The following is a 21,125-nucleotide window of genomic DNA, read 5'->3' on the forward strand; positions in this document are numbered from 1 at the left end:
CGGGCCGGCGGCAGGGAGGGGCCTGCTCGAGCCGGGCTGCGGCCGCTCGGGGCCGTCGGTCGCCGGCGCAGGCCCGCGCCCCTCACTGGGCCGGGCCGCTGGAGCCGCGCGGGGCTGGCCGGGCCCCTGCCGCCCCCCCCCCCCCCCACCCCCCGGTCTCGCCGGTACCGGCGGCCGCGGCTCCGCGGGCCGGGCAGAAGCGGTTCCCTCTTCCCTCCGTGCTCCCGATCGTCGCCGCGGAGCTGCTGCCCAGGATGAGCCGCCCGCGCTGCCCCCGCTGTCGGCGTCCCAGAGCGGAGACGTGGCCGTGCGCGATGCGATTGCAGCAGGTACCGCCGCCGAGCCCGGGCCCCGCGGGCCCATTACCTCCGCCAGCCTTCCCTGGGCCGGCCTCCGGTGCGGGCCCCCCCCCCCCCCGCGTTCAGAGGCTTTGCCGGTGCGGGGGGGGCCGTCGCTGCTGGCGAGGCTTTGCCACCACTTCCCCCCCCCAGCCCGGAGCCATCTGGTGCCCCTCGCTTTGTGTCTGCCGAGAGCACCTCCTCGGGATCGGGATCTTGCGTAACGTGCTCGGGGGGTGGGCGCTGAGCAGCGGCTCCGCTTTGCACGGGGCAGGAGCCCCTCGGTGCTTTGTGCCCCCCCTCGAAACTCCTGCTTCAGGTCGGTGGTAACTCCAGGCCGGAGGAGCCGCGGGGGCGTTCGGTCGCTCCCGTTGCTGTCCCCTGCTTCTCTTTAAGCCGGGGGGAAGCTTTGGGGGTGCAGCGTGGGGAAGGAACTGGGTGGAAACGGCGGTTTCCAGCCCCAGCAGGAGCAGGGGCTCCTCAGCGCCTCTGAAGTTTCGACCTCCCCTTGGGGGTTTCATTGCTCTCTGTGCGAGCCAGGGGCTGCCCCCGACGTGTGTGGATGCCGAGGGAGCTGCTCCTGCAGAGCCAGCGCTGGGGTTCAGCCTCTGCTCAGCGGAGATAATGCTCTCCGGCTTGCTTGGCAATCTGAACGGGCTTGCAGCCTGGGCCGTGGCTGTGTGCTCCTTAAATCACGGGCGATTTGTCACCGCGCATCCAGGCTGGGATCAGTGGCAGAAGAGCTGCTCGTGGAGTGCGAGCTGGGGACGTGGGCTCCTGCCTTTTCTCCTCCCATTTTCTGTCACATCGAGACAGCTTATTTCAAGTCACGCTTTAGGGAAAGACTCAGACATGACTGTGGGTAAGAACAGCAACTTGAAATAGTGAATTTACATATAGGAACGAGTGTGGGAATGATCAGGCTCCAAGCACCTTGTGATCACTGGGAGGAGGGAACTTCCCATGGTGGCTGTGCCAGCACAGCTTGCTTAAGGGTTCGGTGTGCTCAGAAATAGGTTGCTGGGATGGAAGGGTTAGTCCTCACTTGCTCAGAGGCTCCAATTAACGCTCCTCAGGGTGGAGAGGTGCGAGAGACGAGGACAAAAGGTTGGATGTGGCCGTGTGAGTAATGTGTCTGATGAGCTGAAGCTGTGGAATGTGTGCAGTGGCTTTGCAAAGAGCTTCCTTGTGGAATCAGAGCCTTTTGCAGGGAGAGAAGCCTTTTCCAAGGAGCCGGGGCACTTCTCAGAGGTGAGAAAGATTTTACTGCTCCCACAGTTGTTTCTTATCAAAGGGCAAGTTAATTTAGGAATAAATCACTGGATTTAAGCCCTTCCCGTGGGGCTGGATCACTTGCAGAGGGGACGGGAATGAGGGAAGCGGGGCTCTGGCTGTGCTCTGGTCCCCTCTGCAGTGGGGTCCATTTCTCCATGGGGGAGGCTCTTGGGAAGATTCCCCAGGGTTTCCCTATGAAGATTTGGAGTAGGGAAGTGGGGAAGCCTCTCCCTTACGGAGCCAGAGGCAGCGCTGGGAGATGTTCTGGAACACGTTGCGTTTGTCCTTCTCCTGCTGTGTTTCTTGCAGCGTGGCTTTTCTTTTACTGCAGATTTCGGGGTGAGTCATGTTTCTGCCTGCCTGAGCCCCAGCGTCACTGATGGGACACGGGCTTGGCCGAACACAACTTGCCTTGAAGCTGGGCCCGGTGGGAGTGGGGCGGGATGTGGCGGAGTCCTTCCAGCAGGAGCATCCTGGCAAGGCTGGGATGGAGCAGGGTGCTCCCGGGGCCCCAGCCCTCCCATCCTCTTGCCTGTTTCTCTGCAAATTCACCCTTTCTGTTTTCCCTCTGCTCTTTGCTCCATGATGTGCAGCCTTCAAATAGGAGCAGTGCTGCTCCATGGAGAAGCATCTCCCAGCAGTGCCCTTGTGTACGGGCAGAGTTTGTCCTCGGGGGGATGCCTGGAATGTGGCATTTATTCTTTTGTGAAGTGGAGTGAGACCCTTGCGCTGTGAATCTGCTCCAGCCAAGTGTGAGAAACGGGAGGGAACCCATCCGTGTCGGTGCTCAGTCGCTCCTGGAAGGGCATTGTGGACTTCCTGGGGCAGCATCCCCCGGGCAGAGTGATCTGTCCTCGCTCGGGCAGTGCTCCCAGCCTGCTGCCCGCGTCCCCCCTGTGAACTCTCCCTTTGGGCCCCAGTTTCCCCAACCTCTAGGTTGTCACCTCCTAAGATGCATGGAGTGGTTCTGTTTGCAGCGGGTCCAGGAGGGCACTGTGAGAAGCAGGGGCTCTCCCTGTACCCTAGCAAGGGGCCCTGACAGTGCATCCTCCTCCAGCACTGCCCTGATGTTTTCTGCCCCCATCCCAACTCCTGCGGCCTTCCCGAAGGCCCAGCAAGATGCTGAAGGCCGTCAGTGCTGAGCAAAACAAAAAGTAATGCAGCATAATAGAGTCCAGATGTCTTGGAGAAGCTTCATCCTGTCCTCCTGGTTCTTTGCCAGGCCTAATATTTCTTATTCAAGTCAGGCAGGAGCAAGACTTTGCTTTTTTCCTGTAAAGCCACAGCTCTGTTCCCAGAGATCTCCCTCTGCTTTTGTCCCTTCCTGAAGGAATTGTCCTCTCAAGTCACTGCTCCGCCGTGCAGCTGCTTCATGGGTAGTTTCCGTGCTACCAGGGGCTTCCCTTTATTTCCTATTTAATCACCAACTTGAGGGCTGTTCACCAGAGAGAAACTTGGCCCGTTATGGCTGTGGGTGGAGGATGAACCACACGGATTCAGCTCAGCCTGTTTTCCAGCCTGGATTGCTTCATTGTGTGCAGCTGATGGGGTTTTCATCCCTGCTGGGACCAGCCGCTTGGAATAGGGGAGTTATGCTGGGCCTCAAGAGGTAAATAGCACGTTGTGGTGTGCTTAACAAATCGGGGTGTGAACACCAAACGCTGCGGAGAGGTGCGGGATGCAGGGAGAGCATTCCCTCCCCGGGATCTTAGGGAGCACTGGGAGTGGAGACGTGTCCCTGGTGGGCTCTGAGCAAGCCCCATTGCCAGGATGTCACTGGAGAAGGCAGCTGTGTGAGTGCTGGGGTGGGGGGGGGCTGAGGAGCCAAATAACACGACTTACAAAAGCAGCGGTGCATTGGTTTGTAACAGGCACAGCACTGAGGGCCGTGCCTGCGTGTGCCGCAGAGGTAACCCCGCGGCCCCGGCGCTGGGTTTATCTTGTGCAGTTCCTTAATCCAAGTTTAACCCGCTCAGTGGCTGCGAGTCCGGCTCCTCCCCGGCGCTGGGTTTATCTTGTGCAGTTCCTTAATCCAAGTTTAACCCGCTCAGTGGCTGCGAGTCCGGCTCCTCCCCGGTGCAGAGCTGGCGCAGGGAGCCCTTCTGGTGAAGGTGGCCAAAGGACTGGGGAGTTCCGTGCTCGTGGCGTCACGGGGATACCTTGTGTGAGTGGGGCAGGTTGGATCCAGCCTCTCCTGAGGATGTGGAGGGGGTTTCACGTCCAGAACTGCCCATACAGCTCCAGGCCTCACGTGTGTGTTTACAGGAGGGAGGGTTCAGCAGGTCCTCGGCACTTTTCCTCCCTCTACAGCCCAGCAAGGAGGATGTCAAAGGCATTTCCCTGCAGAGGATAAACTGGTTGATGCTTGGAAGGCCCTTTGCTGGTGACTGACTGACCCGCCTGGGGTGCAGCAGCGCGTGGCTACGTGGCCGTGTCTGGGACTCCCTTGGGTGCCATTGCTGATCTCTTTTGTCTCTCCTCAGCTTGTCATCCCACTTGTCTTGATGCGAATGTTTGAAGGACCCCCGGGGTGCTGGCATGAGCAAAGCTCTGTGCCACTCCTCCTCGCAGCCGGCTCCGCTCTGTGCCTCTTCAGATCCCCCTCCTCATCGGTGTGCTGCGGGTTTAGAAATCAGATGGTCTGGGCTTTTGTGGGGAAAGGCCGGGCCCATGGAGGAGGAAAAACAACTTCCTTCAGCTCGCAGGGTCTTTAGGATCTAATGACCACAAATATTTGAAGCACGCAGGATTTGTACCGAAGGGAATGGCAAGCACAGAGGAAAACTGTGTATTGCTGCCATGCAGACGGGGTGAAAGATGCTATTCATATCGGTTCAGACTCCTGAACTTTGGTCAGGCTTTTTTATACTTCATGGTTAGAGCTTAAGAGCTTTGAAAACAAGAGGAGGAAACCGGTCTCTGGGAAGTGGTGCTCACATCTGGACGCACCAACCTCATTTGTACTCGCTTGGGAGATGTAGAAAGAAACCCCATTGGGCTCCTTGCCCCTTTCTCCCACGTTGGGAGCTGCAATCGCTTCTAAAACAAACAGGTAAAACCAGGTCATTACATTAACAGGGAAATATCTCGGTGCAGGCCCCTCTGCGGGCAGAGCAGGAGCTGGGGGGTGCCGGGGGGGCGAGCAGGCAGGCAGAAAATGGTTCCGTGGACTTCTTTTCCAAAGACAGTCCTTTCCCCCCGTGCTGGATGTGAAAGGCAGGAGGGAACTGGCGATGTGCTCGCAGTACTTAGCATTTGGAAAAGGCATTGTGCCCTTCTGCTGATCACGAGCTGTCTTGTTGTAGTGTGTGAGCAATGAAGGGAAGCAGTCAGAGCTGCAGTAATGATGTTACGTTGAATAGAGTGCCTTATTTTATTTTTAGAGGACGGTTTCACTTGGCGCTGGCCGCCTTTATTCTTGCTGGTTACCCACAGGAATGCACCACTGCTCTTTTCATCGGGATGGGAAGCCAGGAAGTGCGGCAGCCCCTCGTTTGTCTGCTTTCTAAATGCAGTGAAGTGCTGATCCCTTGGTGAGCACTCGTAACCTGGGCAGGAGCGTCTGGACCCTGAAAACAGGGACCTTGTTGCGCCCAACTTGGTTCTTGCTCTGGCTCTGCTTGCCTCGTGCCCAGCACCGGCGGGGGTTTTGCTGTCGGCCTCTGTCTGAAGGGAGCTTGAATGAGCAAAAGCTGAGAAGAGGGCATAAACTTCATCTTGTGTGGCAAAAAGCAGCCACCAGCTCCACCCGGCCTGTGTCCTGCTGATCCCAAGCATGACAAAATGCCTTTGGGGTGCAGAGCATAAAGCAGGCGGGGGGGGGGTGGGGGGTGTTCTTGGTTTGGGTTTTTTTTTCTCTTATTTTCCCTCTCTTTCTCTTTTTGGCTTGCTCAATTTTTTTATCGTCATGGTAACGGGGAAATTCATTGTAATGGCTGATAGATGCTCACAGATCTCTTTCAAGCCTCAGTGGAAGGGGCTCCAAAAAGACCTTTAAAAGCCAGTGGGAGCAGCTCGGCGTTGCCTGTGTTCTCCTGGGGCACCTTTCCTCTCTAGAGAAAGGCTTTTGGAACAGGTTTGCACCAAACCTCAGCTCTTGGTTTCCCTTGAGGTGTATCCCAGCATGGATTCCTGTTCTCCCACCTTCGGGCTGGAAGCAGATTGTGTCCCTGACTCTTTTTTTTTGTCCTCTTTGTTTCCTTTTCAGCTTTGAAGCGTGCAGACCCACCACTGCTATGGGAGACCCTGTTGTAGACCCAGCCCGAAGGACAGCCCTGGACCCAGCGCCCCAAGGGAATGGCGGGACGTCTCTCAGCGTCATCACAGAAGGTGTTGGGGAGCTGGCGGTCATCGACCCTGAGGTGGCAAAGAAAGCCTGTGAAGAGGTCCTGGAGAAGGTGAAGTTGATGCATGGCATCTCCTCCGACAGCTCAGCAAAGCCAGCCGGAGGCAGGGGGACAGAGAGCACCCCGCGGACCGCGATGGACTTGGTCAATGGAGACATCGGGGAGGGCTGTGAAATCAGGTGCTTGGATGATCCGCCTGGCACGGCCTCTAAGATCCAGGAGGAGGATGAGACCACGGCCAACACGGTGAAAACTGCCCGGAAGCGGCAGAAGAATAACTCTGCCAAGCAGTCCTGGCTCCTCCGGCTCTTTGAATCCAAACTCTTTGATATCTCCATGGCCATTTCATACTTGTACAATTCAAAGGAACCTGGTGTGCAGGCTTACATTGGGAATAGATTGTTCTGCTTTAGGAACGAAGACGTGGACTTCTACCTGCCGCAGCTGCTGAATATGTACATTCACATGGACGAGGATGTGGGCGATGCCATCAAGCCCTACATCGTGCACCGCTGCCGGCAGAGCATCAACTTCTCCCTGCAGTGTGCCCTGCTGCTGGGCGCCTACTCCTCAGACATGCACATCTCCACTCAGCGACACTCCCGTGGGACCAAGCTGCGGAAGCTCATCCTCTCGGACGAGTTGAAGCCAGCTTACAAAAAGAGGGAGCTGCCGTCGCTGAGCCCAGCGCCCGATACGGGGCTGTCTCCTTCCAAAAGGACTCACCAGAGGTCCAAGTCGGACGCTACCGTTACCATCAGCCTGAGCAGCAATCTGAAGCGCACAGCCAGCAATCCCAAAGTCGAGAGCGAGGAAGAGGTAATGCTGGGGCTCTCCAAGGCTCAGCCTGCCCTGGGAAGGAATGCCCTCAGAGCTGTGCCCATGTGGTTGGTTCTCATCTCATAGCTCATCCTTTACCGTGGAGTGGGTTTGTCCTACTTGCTGCACATGGTTGAAATTCTGACTCCTGTGTCCCTAAGCCAACGGACACGCACCAATGGGATGCACCTGAGGGTGGTGGGATTCCAGAGGGGGATGGTTTTTTGTCTGAGAGGAAAGGGTGGCATTAGGTGGCTTCAAGGTAAGGCAGAAAGCTGGGTGAGGGACTGAGTCGCTTCTTAACACAGCTGAATTCCCCCACGATTTGGGCAACTCGGCTGGTGTCTGTTTCACAATCTGCAGCCATCTGATTGCTGCTGGCAATCTGATTTCCTCCTTGTGCCGACTTGTTCAGATTTAGCAATGATGGAGTTTGTTTGCAGCTAGAAAGGGCAGCCGGGAGCAGGGGGAGAGCAGATAAACCCATCAGCGCCGCTGTCCCGGTGCCCTGGTCAACATGAGCCAACCCTGCTGGCTGTGGGGCCAAGAGCTGCAGCCTTGGGGTTTGTCTGTGGCTCCTGCCCTGTGCCGAGCTCTGCTTTGGGTTTCTGTCACCTTCTTGTAGCTCCAAGGCTGTGGAAAGCCAGACTTTCCCTGCTGGAGGGGCTGGGCTGTGTGGAGGGGACACTTCCCATTTCAGGGCCTGGGTGCTAACACAGTTTAATGCCAAACAAATGGCAGTTAAATAGGTGAACATGCGTGTTCGTGTCTCCCAAACCCAAACAGCTCCCCTGGGCTTTCCGGGTTCATTTGGAAGCATTGAAGAGTCCTCAGCACAAAGATGCTCTGGCGTCAGAGCACGCTGCGAGACGGGGGGAGCGGCTTTGCTGAAGCAGGATTTGTCCCAAAGAAGGTGCAGATCATTTTGCACATCTGCTGGCACTGGCTGAGGGAGCAGAAGGATGAGCAGCATCCTTGGGGGTGGGGACACAAAGGTTGGAGGGAAAGAGCTGGAAATGGAGCTTTATTTGTTGTACTGCTTTGTTTCGATGGGGTTTAGGCTGGGATGGTGAGAAATGCAGGGCTGCGATAGCGGTGCTGAGCGGGACGGAGGCGGGGAGCTGGTGCTGCCCAAATCAGAGGAGAGCAGCGGCTCCTCCAGAGCTCAGCAAGCTGAGCTGCTCCCTGGGGAGCTCGTTCCCCTCTGCAGCAGGGGTGGCTCCTGAAAGCACAGCACTAAAGGCTCATGCCCCGCCGGAGCTCAGCCGGGCTCCACACAGCTCCTTTGCTGGCTCATCCCTGTGCCTTGCGTGGACGAGCCCTTCAAAGCCAACTTCCCCATCTGGACATTTGGGATCTCATGACCCTTTGCGTAACAGTGGAGTGTTTCTTGGCTTTCCTGCCTTGCCTGAGATTCCCCCTTTCCTTTGGCTCCACGCTGGCTTGTAGGTTGTTAGAAGGGGCCACATGATCTGCCTGGCTGCCAGGCGTGGAGAAGGCTCCTTTGGGTAAGGATTCAAGGGAGGTTTGGGAGGCGTGAGGCGGCATTTGGACAGGCTGGTTTCGAGTTAAACCCACCCTGTCCTGCTCCCTGCTACGAGCCGGGCTGTGGCGTTTGCTGATGTAAATGAATCTTCCGTGTCTCTGCCTGCTCGGTGGCAGAGGGAGAGCACCAAGGGCTCTGCTCGCACCGGCTGCAGCCGCTTGAATGACGGAAACCAGAGCTTCACATAAATGATGGATGAAAAACGGTTTCTCTTGGCAATGTCTGCAGTGGGTTTTGATCCAGAGGCTGGGCAAGCTGCTTTACATGTGGCTCAGCAACAGGGATGCTCAAGGTGCTGCAAGAACTTTCCTGGCCTCTGAATACCGGCTTCCTGGAGCTGGACTGTTGGAAGGGCTGGATGTCAATGCCTCCTTTTGGAAATCCTTTTGGGAAGGTCAGTCATCGGTTCCAGCGAATTCTGGAGTTCACTTTTTTAATCTGGTTTAAGAGACTTTAATCTCCAAACCGCTCAGTGCAGGAAACCCACAGATGCGTGAATTGTGCCGTGCTGGGAGCAGCCCTTAGCTTGTGCCCAGACTTTCTCAAACGAGAGCCTTCGCAGGGATAAAATCTCATGAGCAACCGGAGACCTGGAGAGGAGGGACTTGCTGTAAGGTGATGCTCGTGCTGGAGAGCGGGGCAGCGCTGTCAAGTGTGTCATTGTAGGAGATGGTCTGAGATGTGCTCAGGTGCCCTCGGCTGTGCGGGATGCCAGAACAGGGACGGGCTGAGGCCGTGCTGCTGATGCCCCACACACGTTGCTGCCCCAGAGCTGTGCTGTGCACTGGGGACACGTTAGTGCTCTCGAATCATACTTTCTTGCCTGTTTAAGTGCTAAACCTTTAAGATTGGTCCCTTGCTGTCTTCAGTATGAGCTGGTCCTCCCAGGGCCCGTTCAGTTGGTCGCGTGGGCAGAAACATGGTGGTGTTGGGTTTGGTGGCAGATGAGACCTTGTTGGGCAGAAGCTGGCCATGGGTGGGATGTGGTTTCCAGCTCCCCAGGGATTTTGGCAGGGCTGCAGGCAGCAGCGTGGAAAGAAAACCTCACCCAGAGCAGAGCAACAGCTTAAACTGCAGTGCAACAGTCATGGCAGGGCCAAGCTACCAGAAACAGCTTGACCTGACCTAGGGATACCCGTTGGAGTGAGATGGAGCAGGACTTGGAGCAGGGAAAGCCACCTTGCCATCCAATCGCCTTCATTTTGCCTCGCTGTGCAGCAGTGAAGCCTCGCTGGCTTTGGGTGCTTGGTTTTTAATGATGCCTCCTCTCTAAAGCCCACAGGATTTGCTGTAAAGGTGCAGCAAGGCCTCGCCGCGGCGTCCCCCGCGGGGGATTTGGTGCACAAACAGGTTGTGCGGCCTTTGCAGCATGCAAATGCCTTTGCCTCCTCTTGGCTTCCTCCTCGCTGAGCAGTGGTAGCAGCACCTTAACCACTGCCTGGTTCCATGCCTCTCTAGGATGGATGAGCCCTGCCTGGCTCTGCCTCCCCCCGCACCCCCAGTCCATCCAGGGCTTGGCTGAATTGGTGTTTTTGGTGCTGAACATGGCTGGGATGTGCTGCTGCTGTGGCTTTTGGGAAACACTTGGCAAAGGTGAAACCCCACGACTCTGAGTTAAAGCTGGGTGTGAGCTGTGTCACTCCCCGGTTGCCCTGTCTGCAGGCTGGGGTGTGCAGCAGTTGCTGATGCTCAGCACTTTTCTCTCCCCTGCGAGCTTCAGGATCTGACCGCGCTGTCCCTGCCAGCGTGGCAGCGCCGGTGATGCTGAGGAATCTGGGATGTGGTGGCAAGGCCTGGAGTTGGAGAAATGCTCATAGTGGGGCAGATGCGTCAACTTTATAGCTGAAACTTTGCCCCTGGGTGAAACAGGGAGGACGTTCCCCGTACCCTGCTCTGCCTCCCACCACTGGTTTAACTCCTGAAGCCTTGGAGGTAGGAAGAATAAAGCACGCTGCCTGCCTGGAGAGGAGCGGTTCATCTCTTGGATCTCTTTGGGAGCCAAGGTGAAGGTTCCAAATACGCAGAGCAGGAAGGGGAAAACCAGCTCTTTAGTTGTGTCACCAGCTGGATTGAAAGCAGTGTTTTGAATGGGAGCAGCTTGTTTGAGCTGCGAGCCTAAAGCCGGTGCCGGCTCAGAGCAGGGCTGATGGTGGAGGGAGCCGGGCAGCCTCGCGTCTCCGTGCAAGCACAAGCGTTTGCCTGAACTGGTTTTACTGGTCAAGTAAAAAACCCACTTTAATTAGAAAGCTGCTAATTGACTAATGAGCTCTGAACGCAGGCTGGCGCTGGGAACAGCAGCTCCTCCAGTGCCATCACATGAGAGGGGTGGTGGAGGAAGAGCACAGCTCTCGTGCTGTCGACGGGGTGGTCTTTGGTTCTACCAGCACCATCAGCGTTATCTGGGGAGCAGCGCCAAGGGTGGACGTGCAGATCCGGACCTGCCTGCACTTCATCATGGACTCACTCTCCGGAGTTTGTGTGCTTGCAGGCAGCCCCTGCCTTTGAAAGCTGCTTTTCAGTCAAGGGTGCCCGATGTGCCTGACTCTGGTCTTTCTAGCCCACGGCCCTGCCCTGCCTTTGCCAGTTGGGGTGTGGAGGAGCATTGGCCTTTTACCTCTGGAACTGCACCATCAGCAATGCTGGCAAAGGTGCTTTTCCCCAGTAGAACTTGTTTCCTTGCAGGGATAACAGCAGCCTGGCTGCTGCAGAAATCCCTGCCAGGGTGGCTCTCAGTGGCTGCAGGGAAACGTGGTCGGTGGCTCGTGGCACGAAGGGTTTGGCTGCACAGGGATGACACTTCATAAAATAACCCCTCGGCCCATGCGAAATGGCCCATCGGCTTGAAGAGAGTTTCATTGTTGGGGGGTTAATTTTTAGGATGGTTTCCATGGTGTTCATTTTATCTGCTGAAATAAGAGGCTAAATTGGAGTCTGGGGTGGGGGGGGGAAATAAAGTGGCTTTGTTGATGAGAGAGGCTGGTCTCAGGGCAGGTATCAGCATAGGCATTCCTGCCCACCCTGCCAGCTCCCATCTCTGCAGCTGGTTTGAGCCAGGAAAGGCAGAGCTGAAGCCTTAGTTTCACTTCTGGGGTAGAAGAGTATTTGAAAGGATGGGGGTTGGAACTTGATGATCCTAAGGTCCTTTCCAACCCTGACAATTCTATGGTGTAAATGGGAAACTCTGGGGCGGGGGGGGGGGTTATGGACATTGAGGGATCTGCCAGTGAGCCCTGCTCCCTGTTTGGTACCACCACAAGTGGCCTCAGCCCGAGGAGGCTCTGGTTTAGATCCCGTTACTCCGGAAGCATCCTTTGCCACTTTAGGTGCTGCTTCCTATCCAAGAGTAAAAGGCAGCAAAATCATGATCGGGGTGGGGGGGGCGGTGGGGAGGGAAGCAAATGAAATGGGAAGTGACCATTATGAATATGGAGTTAAACTATTGCTTTTTCTCCCCCTCTTGCTCTTCCTCTCTCTCCTTTTAAACAAACACCACCCCCAAAACTGCCCCCCCCCCTTCCCTCCGTTTCCCAGGAGCTCTCCTCGAGTACGGAAAGTCTCGATAAGTCAGACTGCCCCGTAAGTGGCCCGTTCCGTGCTGTGCCCGGGCTGCCTGCCTTCCCCGCCGCAGCAGCATTTCCTCTCTGCCACCAAAACACCGAAGCCCAGCAGCCGGCCCTGCACCATGAGCAGCATTGAGCCCAGCGCCGCCCCCCCCCCCCCAACTCCCCAGGCAGGGGCAAAGCCAGTGTCCCCCCACTGCCGCCGTGCCGGCGCTGCTCGTGCGTGGGGCTGGCTTCGGCTCAGCGTTTGCTGCTTGTGCAGTGAAACAGCAGCGGGAATTTGCTTGCACTGGTTTGGCTAAAATAAAGCAAACCCCCCCCACCGAGGGGCTGGGGGTGCTCTGGGTGCTGTTCCCCCCCCCAAAAAAAAAAAGACATAGAGAAACTCACGCTGCCAACGATGGGCAGAGGCAGGGAGGGGTTTGGTTAATGCTGCTGATTTCAGTGTGAGCAGGCAGTGGCCTTTGCATGGCAGCGTCCACAGATGAAAGAGGAAATGCTGTTTCCTTGAATTTCACTTAAAAAGTTCTCTGCCGGATGGGATTTAATTTGCTTTTTTCCACGAATCATCTTTTCCCCCCCTTTCTGTGTGTTAAACTTGAGTCTCTCAATCAGACCCGAGAGGGTTTTCTTTCCGAATGAGCCTTTTTTTTTAATTATTATTGTTAATTTTTTTGTGCAATCAATAGCATCTTCCTCATCTGTGTCTTTGCCCTACGATGGGTGTGTGCTCTGTGTCTGGGATTCCCAGTGGGCTTTCACACGTTGAATATGTAGTCCATGATCAAAACCACGTACCCGGGCAGAGGTGCCTTGCATAGTGCCCATCCTCCAGGACAGGGTTTGATGGTGAGCTCCATCCTTTGTAGCCTATGTAAAGAGTTAGTTGACACGTACCCAACTCCTGTTGCGTCCTTCTGTGCCTTTAGAGGCACCTTTTACATGTGGGCAGGAGTGTTGATGCTGTGGTCATGTACATACACCGGCCACAAGGCTTTTATCCCGATATTCATGCCAGTGTAGACTCCATTCAGGTTTTGATAAGTTGCCTGTTTTTCAGGGGTGCAAGGGGTGGTAGGATGCTCGGGCAGCTGTGGGTGTCGGTGCTTGGGTGGGAGGGAGGACACCAGGCTCTCAGGCCCACTTTGCCATGCAACTTCGGGTAAGTTGCTTTATTTTTAGCCCTTCCTGCTCCTCCAAGCCAAGCATCTCTTCCTTCAGGGCCATTCTGGGGCTCGGTGTTGCTAGAGCATTTGCAGGCTCTTCCGTCCCAGGGCATTGCAGAAGTGTCCTCAAAGCTCTCCAGCTGCAGCGATGGTGTTGCCACCTTGACCATTGCCACCCATCTCAAGTCACCCAGGGCTGGGTGGTTGTGAGAGCTTGGTCCTGTCCCCTGCTCCAGGACACCTTCTCTTCCAGGCTTTGCAGCCCCAGGTTGGTTTTCCATGGCAGATGGGGCTCTTTGCAAGCATTTCTGCCCAGTTTGGAAACCTGCTGCAGCCCCCTGCACTGAGCTGAACAGGAGCAGCATGTATTAAACCATGCCAGGTATTGGTTGTCAGCGCTGATGCTGAAATCCTCGTGGCAGGCAGCTAAGCCAAAGCAGCTCTGCACTGCTGAGTAGTTTCCAGCTTGGACCAGGTGTGAATGACCATAGGCAGCAGAAATGGGGGGTGGCCAGGATTTTGCTTTATGAAGCTCTGAAATGACTCATGGTGGTGGTTTGAGTGGAGAAGAGGTTGGGACAGCAGGGTGAAGGTAGGTAGAACAGCAGAAACCACTTTGGCAGCCGAGGCTGGAAAGCGTCCCATTAACCCCTTTGGTTGTTGAGATGCTCAGAGCAACCCTTGGCACGGTGGCTGTTGGCTCAAAGCAGCAGCAGGATCCTTCAGGTGGTTGGATGAGGGGAGAGCATCTCCTGTCCTCTCTCTGCTTGGCTTCAGGCCTGTGGTGTTCGTGAGCCAGGGCAAAAGCAGCTCCGTGCAGCCCGGCTTCAGCATCATGGGCTTTCTGCAGCAGTTTGGGAGCGGGTTTCCAGGGACAGCCCTGGTTCAGCTGAGGCCGTTTTCCAAAGCTGCTTCCCTGGAACCGGATGCAAAACTTCCCGTGCAGAGTCCACTGATAACACCGAGGAGCGGAGCAGCGCTCGGTGGGAGGCCCTGGGAGCAGGATGGGAAGGAGAGGACATTTCCTGGCCGTGTTTCTGGCAGGAGGAGCCACGACCTGGAGGTTTTCGACTGGAGCTTGAACGTCAGAGCTGCAGAATGGGTCACGGAGCCTGGGGTTGGGGAGGCTCCGCTCCCGTCACTGCGCAATGGGGAGAAGGGGCTTCAGGAGATGCTTCAGGATCCCTGGAGAGGAGGGGGTTTGCAAACTGCCTGTGCTTGCAGTGCACTCGTTGATGGAGGCCTGCACCATCATCTGCTCCTGCACATGGGCACCTTCCTGCCTGGGCACAGCCCCACATCCCCCCCAGTGACTCTCCCATTCAGTTCCTTTACAGAAACAAGTGATGCACAGAGAAGGTGAGGGAGCGCGGGGCCGTTCTGGGGACAGGATCACCTACGTGCCAAGCCTGGAGACCTGCATTGACCCAAGAGCAGGAGGCTCTGATAGGAGCAGGGACATCGCAGCCGGCAGGGTTCAATGGGAAGGAGCATTGGAAGGAGCAGAGCATCTCTTGAATCTTGCTCTGCTTCTGCAGAACTTGCAATGAAGGGAAATGGTTCTGGAGGTCCAGAAGCATTGGATGGGTGGCAGGAGCCGAGGCAGAGCGGGGCCTGGCTGGGATGGATTCAGCCCATCAGGGGATGGAACCTCAGCTGGGGCAGGGTTTGGGATGTTTGGCCTGGTAGGTGAAACCGATCTCAGTGGCTCAGATACTGAGCAAATGCTCCCTCCTGTGCCAGGGCCACCTCTGAGCAGGGCCTGAGGAGAGCAGAGCCCTGGGGAGGAGAGGCCAGCGCTTCCCCCCGAGTCAGTGTGGAAGGCTTTTTGATGTGGACTACAGATACAAAGGCTTTTACACCTGCCCTTTCCCAAAGGGAACCACCAGACTGATCTCTGTTACCATCCCTTTATTTTGCTGTGCAGCCGTTCCTGGCTCACCGGCGTTTTCCTTTGCTTCCTTTACTCACGCTCCGTAGCTTTCTGCATGTGCATTCCTGGCATGATTGTACAGTGAGCACTTTGCAAGTTTCATTCTGCATCTTAAAGGGCAAAATCAGCTGCAATCGTTCGTTGGTCTGATTTGAAAGCTTGAACAAGGTGGGCAGAGCTCGGCTCGGGGCGCGGGGAGGCTCCTGGGGCCAAGTTTGATCTTTGCCAAACGGTTGGATTGAGCCGTGGCGGAGGCTTTGGGATGAGGATGCAGCAAAACCCAGCGCGGGGCCAGGATGCGCTCCCTCTGCTGGCTGCGGCCCTGGCTCCGGGGCCTCTGATGGGGCTGAGATTCCAGCTCCGGTCTCAGGGAGGAGGATTCTGCACAACAGGAGGGAAAAAGCGCTTTGATCCTGGCGTGCTCTGCTTGCGGATGATGCTGATGCGCATCATCCGGGAGCAGGGAAGAGGGTGAGACAGGAAGAGCCTCTTTATCAGGAGCTTATCCCGGTGCTTTCAGAGTGCAGAGCCTGACAGCGGAGCTGCAGCATCCTGCCAGCCCTTTATAACGTTCTCCCCGCTCCTCCTCCTCCCCTAACCCTTCTTTAGCCCGTCCGACTCGCGCCCGAGAGGGAATTCATCAAGTCCCTGATCGCCATCGGGAAGCGATTGGCCACGCTGCCCACCAAAGAGCAGAAGACGCAGCGGCTCATCTCGGAGCTGTCGCTGCTCAACCACAAGCTGCCGGCCCGCGCCTGGCTCCCAACAGCCGGCTTCGACCACCACGTGGTGCGGGTGCCCCACACCCAAGCCGTCGTCCTCAACTCCAAGGACAAGGTACCGGAGGGTTTGCCTTGGGAGGCAGGGGGTTGACCTCGGCACCGCCTCTGTTTGCCTTTGCGTGCGTGTGCTCAGGGTGCCAGGGGCTGTGGTATCGCTCCCAGGGCTGGGAGCAATGGGGCAGAGAGCTGGGATGGGGGAGAAGTGCCCCTCAGGGTGTTTGTCCTCTGGAACGTCCCTGCAGCAGCCCCGGGCACTGCTCCATGTGCACTGAGAAGCTTGGCTTTGCCCCGCAAAGGAGAAAGCAGCACCCAGGCTGCAAGAGCAGAGAGGGTTCTGCTGCCTCCTGCAGCTGCCTGCCGCTTGCGGTGACCGTGCCCTTGCGTTTGCATCCTTTAGGCTCCCTATTTAATCTACGTTGAAGTACTTGAATGTGACAATTTCGACACCGCGAATGTGCCCGCCCGCATCCCTGAGAACCGCATCCGGAGCACCCGCTCGGCCGAGAACCTGCCCGAGTGCGGCATCACGCACGAGCAGAGGACCAGCAGCTTCACCACCGTCCCCAACTACGACAACGACGACGAGGCCTGGTCTGTGGATGACATTGTGGAGCTGCAGGTGGAGGTGAGGCTGGGGGGGACCAGGCAGGGCTCGTCCCTTGCTGGTGCTGTGAAACGCAGCTGGGATCTGGCAGCGTGGAGGGATGGGAGTGCCCTTGCGGCAGCAGCCCTGCTCCGGCCTGGAATGGGACCCGTTTTCAGTAGCCCCGTGTCCCACCTCTTGCACCTTTCCCTTCCCAGCTGCCGGAGATCCACACCAACAGCTGCGACAACATCTCCCAGTTCTCTGTGGACAGCATCACCAGCCAGGAGAGCAGGGAGCCCGTGTTCATCGCGGCTGGAGACATCAGGTAAGAGAGCAGCCCAGGCACTGGCCCCACTGGGGCGGGTGATGAGTTCAGGTGTCTGAAATTCCTCTGCTACGGCCACAGAGGAAAAGCATCGGCACGGGCCCAGGCGGGGCTGTGCAGGCTCTGCACGGGGGAGGTTTATAACAGCCCGAAGCAGGGGCACCAAAGAGGGGCTCTGGGCTGGTGCAGCCCCCCCTTGTTCAGCCCCCGGCCTCTTCCCTGCCACTGAAGTTCTGGATGTGGCCCTGGCTCAGGGTTTGGGGTGAGCCCATGAGCTTTGGACCTCTTCCGGCTCTGGGTGGTTTCTGCTCTGCTCTGCTCTGGTGAGACCTCACCTGCAGCACTGTGTGCAGTTCTGGTGTCCTCAACATAGAAAGGGCATGGAGCTGTTGGAACAAGTCCAGAGGAGGCCACGAGGATGATCAGGGGCTGGAGCACCTCCCGTATGAAGACAGGCTGAGGAAGTTGGGGCTGTTCAGCCTGGAGAAGAGAAGGCTGCGTGGAGACCTCAGAGCAGCTTCCAGTGGCTGAAGGGGGCCTATAGGGATGCTGGGGAGGGACTCTTCATCAGGGACTGTAGTGACAGGACAAGGGGTAACGGGTTCAAACTGAAACAGGGGAAGTGTAGGTTGGATCTAAGGAGGAAATTCTTTCCTGTGAGGGTGCTGAGGCACTGGAATGGGTTGCCCAGGGAGGTTGTGAGTGCTCCATCCCTGGTGGTGTTCAAGGCCAGGTTGCACAGAGCCTTGGGTGCCGTGGTTTAGTGTGAGGTGTCCCTACCCATGGCAGGGGGGTTGGAACTGGATGATCCCAAGCTCCGTTCCAGCCCTGACTCTTCCATGCTTCTCTGGGTGGGTTTGGTGATGCTGCTTTCTCCCTCGGCCACGCGTTTCGCTGCTCACCAGCTCTGTCTCGCAGGCGGCGGCTCTCGGAGCAGCTGGCTCATACCCCCACCTCCTTCAGGAGGGACCCTGAGGACCCGTCCGCCGTCGCCCTGAAGGAGCCCTGGCAGGAGAAAGTGAGGTAGGGGCTGAAGCTGGGCGCTGCCGGGGCTGCGCAGCCCCGGAACGTGGGGCAGCCACTCCCTGGTTTTCCACCGTGGCCTCGACTTGAGGCCCTGCTCGTCCCCAGGGGGGTTTCGGGCTCAGGGCAGTGAGCAGCAGAGGAGGCAGGCAGCAAACAGCAGATTTGCTGCTCCTGGGTTAGGCTCTGAGGAGCCTGAGCAGGTATTTCCAGGCATTCTCCCACTGTTTCTCCTTGAGCAAAGGGGAGAACCCTCTGGGCTCTGTCAGTGTGGGGTGAGCCTTGCCCCCCTCCTTGAGGGGCTGGGGGATCCGGGGAGAGCCCTCGGGGGTGCTCTGGGGCTCGGGTGGGATTTGCTCTGTGGTTTGGCGAGGCCTCGGGGTGCAGTTCCTGCAGTCCTGGAGCCCGTTCTGCTGCCGCTGCGGGAGGCCCCCGGGCTGCTCGCTGCCCACCCTCCCTTTGCCTGCACTCACATCCTTGCCCATTCCTTGCAGGAGGATCCGGGAAGGGTCCCCCTATGGCCACCTGCCTTCCTGGCGCCTGCTCTCCGTCATCGTCAAGTGCGGGGATGACCTGCGGCAGGAGCTGCTCGCCTTCCAGGTCCTCAAGCAGCTGCAGGTGAGCTGGGAGAGGAGCCCCCCGTGGGGGCTGCGGCCGCGCGGCGCTCCCAAGGCCCTGAGGGAATTCCTCTCTCTTTCCCGCAGTCCATCTGGGAGCAGGAGCGGGTCCCGCTCTGGATCAAGCCATACAAAATCCTCGTCATCTCTGCCGACAGCGGCATGATTGAGCCCGTCGTCAACGCCGTCTCCATCCACCAGATCAAGAAGCAGTCCCTGCTCTCGCTGCTCGATTATTTCCTGCAGGAACACGGCAGTTACAACACGGAATCCTTCCTGACGGCCCAGAGGAACTTCGTGCAGAGCTGTGCCGGTTACTGCCTCGTGTGCTACCTCCTGCAGGTCAAGGACAGGTGGGGCCCGGCGCTGTCCTTGGGTCTCCTGCTGGGATCCGTCAGCCTGTCCTTGGCTCCGCAGGCGGATCCGGGCTCGCGCCTGTGGAGCTGAGCGGAGTTTTCCGTCTCCCACACAGGCACAACGGTAACATCCTGCTGGATGCAGACGGACACATAATCCACATCGATTTCGGGTTCATCCTTTCCAGCTCCCCCAGGAATCTTGGCTTCGAGACATCTGCCTTCAAGCTCACCACGGAATTTGTGGATGTAAGTGAGCGGGGGGGGGCGGTCCCACAGTGCCACAGCCGACCCCTTGGCACCCGCAGTGGTCCTTGGCCAGCTCCGCAGCCTCAGCCGGGCAGCTCCTGTGCCCAGCTGGAAGCTGGAGGAGCTCCGTTTGCTTTGTGGGTTCCCATTGCGTCCCTTCCCGATGGCCTCCGTCTGCTTGGGGCATGCCCTTATCCTAAAGTCTCCCCATCCGCTGCCTCCCATCCACGCATCCTTTCCCTTCCAGGTGATGGGGGGGCTGGACGGGGACATGTTCAATTACTACAAGATGCTGATGCTGCAGGGTCTCATCGCGGCCCGGAAGCACATGGACAAAGTTGTGCAGATTGTGGAGATCATGCAGCAAGGTAAAGGGAACCAGAGCCCCACGTGTGGGCCTGGGCTACACACGGGGTGCGGGGGTACCTGTGCCGTGCCACGGCGCAGGCAGGGAGTGCAGCCTGCCTGTGCTGGTGCTTGAGCACTGTTGTGGCCCAGGGCAGCCTGCAACAGCCAGGGGCTGGGGGCTGCCGGGGGGCCCCTGTGCCCCAAACCAGCCTTGGAGCCAGCAGCAGGGGTTCCCCCCCCGCACTCCCCCCTGGTTCAACCTTGTCCCCTTCCCTGCAGGGTCGCAGCTCCCCTGTTTCCACGGCTCCTCCACCATCCGCAACCTGAAGGAGCGGTTCCACATGAACATGACGGAGGAGCAGCTGCAGCTGCTCATTGAGCAGATGGTGGACGGCAGCATGCGCTCCATCACCACCAAGCTCTACGACGGCTTCCAGTACCTCACCAATGGCATCATGTGATGGCCGCGGGCCTCCCTCTCCCGGAACGGTTCCGTGCCACCGCGTCCAGCCCAGGCCTGAGTTTTTGCCCCTAGGGGAAGAGGTTTGGGTCCTCGACGGTAAAACGGAGGCCGGGTCCCAGCATCTTCCTGGGGCTGCTTTCAAGGAAATGAAACAAGGATAAAAACCAAGCAGGAAAAACCCCCACATCCAAGCGGAACCGGATCATGCGGGAGCCGGGGCTGCTTGCGGGTGCCAGCCAGCAGCGGGGCTGGGGCCGTGGGGTAGCCCCAGCCCCTGCGCTGCTCCTGCCGTCAGTATTAGCACCCGCTGCTGGCCTGGGGCCTCCCCACAGCCTCGTGCAATGTTTAGGCCCTGGGGCAGGGCTTGGCCTGACCCCCACCCTGCGGGGTCTGCTCTGACTTTGACTTGAGCCCTTCTGCTGGTACCACTTGAAGGTGAAGCCCGGCGGCCCCTTCCCTGCATGTTCCCTGCCTTGGCCTCAGTGTTCCCCCCCCACCCCGAGCCCCCTTTCTTTGTTTCTCCTTTCCCCCCACTTCCTGCTGCCACCCTTCAAGGGGGGCTGAGCCTCCCCCTGCCCTGGAGCCCCATGGGGCGAGGGGGCCGCCTCCTGCTCCTTTCCAGCTCTCTTTGCTCTGACTCTGTCCCAGGAGCCTGGGACTGCGCCGCTTCCCCCAGCCCCAAACCCGCCCCGGCTGCTCCGTGCCCTGGGATCAGGCAGGGGCTGGGGGGGCTGCAGCCGGACCCCCCCCCCCCTCCATCCCCTTGGGTTGGGTTTGATGGGGCAGGGTCAGTGCTGGAGCCCTGGGGGGGGGGGGGGGGGCTGAACCTGGACCCCCCACTCCTGCTCCAGCCCCTTTCTGTGCTTTAAGAGCAGTGACCCCCCTGTCCCTCTGCATCAGGCTCAGCCCCTCCTGCAGGTCACATTCTGACCCCCCCCCGGCTGCCCTTGGTCCCTCGGGCTCTGCGGTTCGCCCTCATCATTTGTCACGTTCTTTAGCATTAAAACCCAACGCGGCCAGGACCCCCTTGGGGGGGCGGTGGTGGTGGTGGGGGGGAATCATCAGGGTCTGGACATGGAAGGGGGGGGCACATCCATGTCAAGGACACCATAAACCCATGGCCCCAAGGCAATCATCGACCTCGCTTGGGGGTTCCCCCCCTCCCTCCACTTCCAGGGAGGACATTGTGGGGGGGGGGGGGCACCCCCGTTTTGGGGCAGGACCAATATGAATGTGCTGTGGGGAGGGCACAGCAGCGCCCCCCCCCCGGGGGGCTGTGTAAGCAAGAGACAGGGCACAGCAGGGGTTAAACCACTAAGAGTTTAATGCGTTATTACTACAAGAATAAAGGATACCTGAGAGCCTCTCGCAGTGCCCGTAGCTTTAATGTAGC

The 21,125-nt window shown here is 58.1% G+C and overlaps 1 protein-coding gene across 4 annotated transcripts; it reads left to right on the forward strand.

Moving 5' to 3' along the window:
* The first annotated feature begins 47 nt into the window (after positions 1-47).
* Positions 48-21,096, forward strand: PI4KB (phosphatidylinositol 4-kinase beta). 4 transcript variants are annotated; one of them, XM_065660383.1, is made up of 12 exons: positions 48-329; positions 5,821-6,778; positions 11,856-11,900; positions 15,593-15,820; positions 16,163-16,390; positions 16,567-16,676; positions 17,595-17,699; positions 18,194-18,317; positions 18,404-18,669; positions 18,789-18,921; positions 19,169-19,289; positions 19,549-21,096. In XM_065660383.1, the coding sequence occupies exons 2-12, from the start codon at positions 5,849-5,851 to the stop codon at positions 19,728-19,730; spliced, it is 2,472 nt and encodes an 823-aa protein (XP_065516455.1). In that variant the 5' UTR covers positions 48-329; positions 5,821-5,848; the 3' UTR covers positions 19,731-21,096. The 4 variants fall into 4 exon arrangements, with proteins under 4 accessions (XP_065516455.1, XP_065516453.1, XP_065516454.1 ...); XM_065660381.1 differs by lacking the exon at positions 48-329 and adding an exon at positions 2,821-3,222; XM_065660384.1 differs by lacking the exon at positions 48-329 and adding an exon at positions 5,481-5,688.
* Positions 21,097-21,125: the final 29 nt, after the last annotated feature.

This window comes from Lathamus discolor, chromosome 24 (genome assembly GCF_037157495.1).
Source record: "Lathamus discolor isolate bLatDis1 chromosome 24, bLatDis1.hap1, whole genome shotgun sequence".
Taxonomy (NCBI): Eukaryota; Metazoa; Chordata; class Aves; order Psittaciformes; family Psittacidae; genus Lathamus; species Lathamus discolor.

Coding starts and splice junctions, on each gene's coding strand:
- PI4KB (XM_065660381.1), top strand. CDS start 3,095: ATGAACCACACGGATTCAGCTCAGCCTGTTTTCCAGCCTGGATTGCTT. Junction 15,821..16,162: donor TCCTCAACTCCAAGGACAAG/GTACCGGAGGGT, acceptor TGCATCCTTTAG/GCTCCCTATTTAATCTACGT. Junction 18,922..19,168: donor TCACCACGGAATTTGTGGAT/GTAAGTGAGCGG, acceptor TTTCCCTTCCAG/GTGATGGGGGGGCTGGACGG.